The sequence below is a fragment of the Sinocyclocheilus grahami genome, unplaced genomic scaffold (genome assembly GCF_001515645.1).
Source record: "Sinocyclocheilus grahami isolate Dianchi unplaced genomic scaffold, SAMN03320097.WGS_v1.1 scaffold744.1, whole genome shotgun sequence".
Taxonomy (NCBI): Eukaryota; Metazoa; Chordata; class Actinopteri; order Cypriniformes; family Cyprinidae; genus Sinocyclocheilus; species Sinocyclocheilus grahami.
Window position 1 is genome coordinate 461,519 of NW_015505923.1, and position 7,207 is coordinate 468,725.

Genomic DNA, 7,207 nt, shown 5'->3' on the forward strand with positions numbered 1-7,207 from the left:
TAACGCCGCCCAAATGTTCACGCAAAGAAAGAAGGCATAACTTTTATTCTCGCTGTAGTATTGTTACTGCCGCCAAGTCGTAAAGGCGCTGTGTGTTTCGTTGTGAAAGAGAAACTACTTTGTTTGGCCTTCCAAAAGAAGACGATATCCGCTTCGTCATGCCTAGAGCTGATCCGTGCTGGACGCTGAGGAAATACATCAACTTCGCGCTGTGGATCGCCGGATAGGCTTTAACCGTGGATGAAGCGGAGTCCAGCCCGGGGTCGTCACATGTGGTTGCCGCAAGCCCGCCGGCCGCTCCGTTCTCAAGCCCGCCCACCTCCCCTCATTCAAGCCAGCTACCGCTCACTCTAGCCCTGCTTCCATTTACAACAGTGAGCACAAGCTAGATTCAAGTGATTATTACGTTTTGAATATGGATATTTTTCTTACAAAAATGCATCGATTCGCTACAGAAGGCCCTTGTTCACCCCGCAGAGCCGTGTGAGACACTTTTTTATGGATGGACGATTTTTATTTAAGTTCTTTTGGACTGAAGAGACTCGCTGAGTGGAATTAAACAGCTTGAAAGATTAAAGACAATTTTTAATATAACTCCGACTGGATTCGTCTGAAAGAAGAAAGTCATATACACCTAGGATGCCTCGGGGGTGAGTAAAACGCAGCCTAATTTTCATTTTTGGGTGAACTAACCCTTTAAGACTGGGCTGTTTGAGATGTTTTTAGCAGTGCTGCTTACTATCACAAGTACTGTTGATCATTTTTTATGGATAGTTCACCCAAATACGAAAATTCTATCCCAAACCCATTTATAAAACACAAAAGAAGAAACTTTGAAAAAAGTGTTTTTTGTCCATGCAATAAAAGTGAGCGGGGTACAATCAGGGTTACCAGGTCTTTGAGATAAAACCCGCACAAAACCATTACCCCCCTCTTGGCAACAGTGTAAATGTAGCCAAATTCCCTGGGTGTGAGACACTTTTTTATGGATGGACGATTTTTATTTAAGTTCTTTTGGACTGAAGAGACTCGCTGAGTGGAATTAAACAGCTTGAAAGATTAAAGACAATTTTTAATATAACTCCGACTGGATTCGTCTGAAAGAAGAAAGTCATATACACCTAGGATGCCTCGGGGGTGAGTAAAACGCAGCCTAATTTTCATTTTTGGGTGAACTAACCCTTTAAGACTGGGCTGTTTGAGATGTTTTTAGCAGTGCTGCTTACTATCACAAGTACTGTTGATCATTTTTTATGGATAGTTCACCCAAATACGAAAATTCTGTCCCAAACCCATTTATAAAACACAAAAGAAGAAACTTTGAAAAAAGTGTTTTTTGTCCATGCAATAAAAGTGAGCTCAGGGTTGCCAGGTCTTTGAGATAAAACCCGCACGAAACCATTACCCCCCTCTTGGCAACAGTGTAAATGTAGCCAAATTCCCTGGGAAAACCACAGACTTGGCAACAAATGGGTACAATCAATCATTGATTTGGAACATGAAAGAAAAAAAAATCCCATAGAATTGCATTTATGGAAGGATCCTATAGGCTAGCAACCACCTAGAAACACCACAAAAGCTGATGTCAAAGTGTGAAAATTCATAAGAACACCTTAGAAAAGTGACTCAGAAAACATACAGCAACCTTTCTCTCATAACGCCTTAATTGTGGAGGGAAAGCAGCTCTATATTCTCTTTTAAAAATGTAACAATCTAGCTATTAATCACTATTATACAATTACCCATGAGAAAGTGGATTATATCTCGTTGTATCTGTATCAAGTGCACGAGCAAGAAGGTTCACAGCAAGCCCACATGCATGGTCACATTTTTTTTGTGCGCAATAAATGAGCAGATGAGTTATGGGCTGCGCTGAGAGACGCAAGCATCTGAGGGCAGTTAACAGGCAGTCAGGTCAGGTAGATGTTTGGAGGAGATGCCTCACCAGTCGCACCTCGTGGGCTGACCGCACATTCACGTCTGCTCACCGCTCGAGCGTCAAGGAATGCGCGCGAGGAGATGAAACTTTGCCTCAGAGGGACCGAGCGCCAGGAGCCCTTTCCATCATATTGGCTTGTTGCCGTCAGAAGTTTTGTAAATGAAGATTTCTGCCGTTTTACATCTGGTTGCTCTCGCGGCTTTACTTCACGCTTGTTCTCACGTGAGTTTAGAGCAGAATGTTGCATTTGTTATACAGGTGACTTACTTATATGATGCTAAGGTTATTTCATGTTCATTTATAGAGTTAACACAGAGGGGCATGTTGTCACAAAGGGGGAAGTTGTAATTTGTTTATGGATTCATGAAAGAACAAAAAACACTAATATAAATATCGAACTGTTGTTCTGATCAAGAGATATTTGTTGAGAAATTGTTGACAATTACAACAAAACAGTTGAGTAACAACTGGCTTTAACTTTACACAATCCCTCTGTCATGACAACACAGGCTTTAATTAATATCTTATTAAAATCGTTAGGTTTTAAATTAAAATCTGCCTCCATTATATAGTTGACTTGTCCAAATTAGTGTGATTGCCATTACAAAATTAACGTTTACTACGTGTTCAAGTTATAATTCTAAAATGATCATATATATTGTTGTATTGCATTATATGTACTATATATATATATATATATATGCTACTGGTGAAAAGTTTGAAATAATTAAGTTTGAAATAATTTTTCAAATGTTTTTGGAAGTCTCTTCTGCTCACCAAGGCTGCATTTATTTGATCAAACATGTAGTAAAACATGTACAGTAATATTGTAAAATATTATTCTAATTTAAAAGAACTGTTTTCTATTTGAATATATTTGAAAATGTCATTTATTCCTGTGATGCAAAGCTGAATTTTCAGCATCATTACCCTAGTCTTCAGTGTCACATGATCCTTCAGAAATATTGCAGTTTTTATTGTATTTTTTAGCACATAAATGCATCCTCTTAAAAAACATAATTATTCCAGATGCTTCACTAGTAGTGCATCTATTTAATTTCTTCATTTGAAGCCTTGCTTTCTGAGTTCTTCATCTGCTGTACAGGTTTTGTGTTTGATACATGTATATAAGTGTGTGTGTGTGTGTGTGTGTGTGTGCCGCTGAAGGTGTGTGCCATTCCTCCAGAATGTGATCTAGTCTTCATGCTAGTCAGAGAGGAGGAAAACTGCTACAACATCATCTATCAAGAGAACCGGACAGAGACCGGGTCCACACGCACAGGCGAGCCATTACAGTCACTCTCTCTCTCATGCACACAGACCTAATGAGAAGATTGAGTTCATATAAAGGACAGCTATTTTTGATATGCCTAGAGTGTTTTCCACAAGCCTCCTTCATACACATCAAGACACCTAAGCCCTTTTATACTTGTCGTTTATGTGGACAAACAAAATGATAAGTGTTTATGTGTGTTCCTAAGAGGTGTAATGCGATATCAGGAGGGAAGTTTAGAGAATGGCTTCCATAATCCATATTCCATAAATCACACCCTTATCAGATTATAGATATATAACGCCCTCCAGCGCAGTGAGTACACACAAAATTGCTGGTCTAATGCTGGCACAGCTATTGCCTACTCAGGATACAATGTAATGCGAGTGTGAGCATCTGTTGTTTCGGTTGAGAAGGTCTGTGTGCATTCAAGTGACAGTATCATAAACTCTAATGCCCTGTTTACACGTACAGTGCTTTGGAATGACAAAGCGACCAGATTCAATGACAGTTTGTGAATGCTTTATGAGCAACAGCGACCACTGGCGTAATGTGGGCATGTCCAGCAATGTGTCAAAGTTGAGAAGAATTTATCTTTATGCAAATGACGTATTTTTGTAGTCAAACCCAGTAGTTCACATCACCTTAGTTCCCTTGACTAAATCCCAACAGGATTTTTTTTCATCGCATTATTGCAGAAAATAAGCTCTGTGATCAACACAAGTTTGTGATTCTTGCACTTTTTTGTTCATCAGGATAATCTTCATAAATGAACACAACTTTTGTGAATATTGACACCCAAATACAATCGCCAGAAGTAAAAAGCTAAATGTAGGCTATAAACGAACAATTTTAACGTGATGATGTTTAATGTCCCTGACTACCTTTGTAGTCCCATTTAGCCACTTGTTAGCAACATCCTTTTTCAAAACAAGTAAAAGCTTTAAAAAAAATCACAAGGTGGTATTACTGATGTATTTTATGTCATAGATTAAGATGTGAAAATAGCTTGAGCTTGTATTAAACACAGACCTTTTCTGAGGTATTTAACCAAAAGCCCATAAAAAAAACACTGACTTCAGGGCGATAAAACCCAGAAGTGCTTAAATGTTAGCTCGTTTCCAGGTACACGTCCAGGTTAACTTATCATCACATAGACCCTCAAACTCTCAGTTGATTAATGCAAACCTTGCTTCTTGTGGTTATCTATTAGTTCCAAAGATGCAGTTTGGAGTTAGTTCAGTCAAACCAGAGTTTGAAACTTAAGACCTGTCCCAGTACCCACACTTTTGGCCACAGAGTACAAGACAGTCCCAGGTCAAAAAATACTAACTCATGTGCCACAAATCATGAGAATTTAAAGGAACCTTTCTAGTGTAAGTCAAATTTGGTACTAAAATGTAAAGTGTTACACATTTTATTGGTGCAGAGATAAGTGTATTTTGGAAATTGTTTGCAGCTGCTTTTATAACATAATTAGAAGCACCAAAAATACTAAAATGTGTCGGTTGTTTCACAGGGACTACTGAATAGACATTTAGAAGTTTATTTTAAAGTGCAAAGTATTGCAAATTAAAATGTATAAGTAAAGCTCGGTAAAAACTTTTTCAAAGATTTGTTTTTGGCTAGCTCAGTAAAAACATTACTTGCATTTTTAGAACAGCATGTTGTGAGTGTGTCCCATCGGGTAATCAAAAGTTGTAATCACATGTGTGGTCTTAATGCCCACTTGAACACTTTGACCAATTTCAGGAAACAAACACATCATGTAAGTAGATAAGTGGGTAACACTTTAGAATAATGGTCCGTTGTTAACAAGTAACTATGCAGGAAGTAATAGGTAGTACTACGTTAACACTTAACTTAATACTATTAACTAATAGAGAAGCAAGATTAACTAAGCAGTAAGTAGTAGCAAATTTAGGACAAAGGTAGTTCCTTATTAGATATTTGATAATTATTAAATACAAATATCCTCATTGAGAACTACTTGTGAACTATGACCAGTTAATAAAGAATAAATAATTAATTACTAATCACAACAGTAACGTCTTAAAAGTGAACAATTGGGTTCTTTGTGGAAACTAATTTGAATATGATATCCCCCAAATAAGTCGGCTACATTTTAAAATTGTGACTACTACTCTTACCAAAGGATGGATGTTCAAACTTAAACATAGAATAATAATAAAAATTAAAATTCACTTTAAAATGTTAATAATTAAGATGTAATGCTGAGTACTGAACGGACACAAACTAGAGCTCATAATTATGAACTAATTCAATCACTTCCTAATTATTAACATTTTTAAATGAATTATTTGATTTATTAGTCTATGTTTAAGTTTGAAATAAACAGAGAACATCCATCCTTTGGTAAGAGTAGTAGTCACAATTTCAACCTTATTTGGGGGATATTAAATTCATAAATTAGTTTCCACAAAGAACACAATTGTTCACTTTTAAGACGTTACTGTTGTGATTAGTAATTAATTGGTTATTCTTTATTAATTGGTCATAGTTCGCAAGTAGTTCTCAATGAGGATATTTTTATTTAATAATTATCAAATATCTAATAAGGAACTAGCTTTGTCCTAAATTTGCTACTTCTCTATTAGTTAATAGTATTAAGTGTAGTGTTAATGTAGTACTACCTATTACTTCCTGCATAGTTACTTGTTAACAACGGACCATTATTCTAAAGTGTTACCGATAAGTGGTCGGGTGCAAAGATCATGTGTTGGAACTGGAACAGTCCCGATTCTCAACAGAGCACTGAATCCAGGAGTCACCATGGAAACAGATACTAAGGCCCTGTCCCAAATGGAACACTTCATGTGCACTTGCGGTCTTACGGACTTACAATGGCCGCCGCGTGAGCATTTAAGTCCATGAGACCGTAGGGTGTCCCATTTGTAATTTTAGCATTCAGAAGGGTGCTGGCGAGCACCCCCTTTGTGGCCGTTATGCGCCCTCGATCCGCACATCTGCCGAGCCCGCACTGGGGCGAGCTTCGCAGCAGACTTCTACCCGACATTCAAAGTGGCATTACGTCACGAAAGTGCGAACTCAGAGAAAGTCCACGAGGGTTTAGGCTGCCATTTGGGACAAGGCCTAAGAAGAAAAGTGCTATTACTTCTTCTTTCTTCTTCTTTTGCATAATTGAGATTTGCATTCTTAGTGAATATCACCACCTACTGGGCAGTTGTGGTTACATTCACAGAATTAGTTGCTAAACCTGCTTACATATGCTAACAGTTACCTCAGTTTGCAAACCGAAACAATAGGTTATTCGCTTACGTAGGTCGTGTGCCCACCAAAGCATTTTTTTCTGAGGCTTGTGTATTTTTACAGTTGCTTTTCAATGGGAGCACTGCATTTTTTAAAACGGCAGGAGTGTGACGAGGCACTGGGCATTTTTTCACAGAATGCTGTGCATTTTTTTTGGTGCTGAGAGTTGATGAAGAATGCTCAAATTTGGGTAAAACGCAGCGCTCATCACTGTCACTTTTTAGTCAGCTAACCAATCACAGTGGAAGAGAGGCGGGACTAATACCACACCGACCAATCATCACACCTGCTTGTACTACTACATCTGAACAACAATGGATAAGTTAAAGGGGTGGTTCACTGGTTTTTTCCTAGGCTTGATTGTGTTTATGGGGTGCAGTCTAACATGTGTTAATGCTTCGTTTTTTAAAAAACGCATTATTTTTCACATAATTTATCTTTATTCCACACCTCTCTGTCCCTTCTCTGAGAAACGGGCTGATCATTTCCTTCTTTTATGAAGCCCCTCCCTCAGATGGGCTCTGGTTGCTTAGCTAGCCCAGTGTGTTGTGATTGGCTAAACTGCCTCTAGTGTGCCCTCACCTCAGCAGCATGTGCTCCAGTTGTATTGTAAACAACTGCATGTTAATATTGCTTATCAGTTTGAGCCCGATTGAGAAGCAGAGGATATTATTGAAGAGGATCGTGCAGAACCTGTGCAAGCA

The 7,207-nt window shown here is 38.3% G+C and overlaps 1 protein-coding gene across 1 annotated transcript in view; it reads left to right on the forward strand.

Moving 5' to 3' along the window:
* Positions 1 to 2,098: 2,098 nt before the first annotated feature.
* Positions 2,099 to 7,207, forward strand: part of LOC107560812 (secretin receptor-like) — a 23,041-nt gene continuing 17,932 nt past the window's right edge. The window contains exons 1-2 of the mRNA XM_016245080.1: positions 2,099 to 2,161; positions 3,107 to 3,221. Coding sequence (XP_016100566.1) covers positions 2,099 to 2,161; positions 3,107 to 3,221 — 178 coding nt within the window. The remainder of the gene's footprint in view (positions 2,162 to 3,106; positions 3,222 to 7,207) is intronic.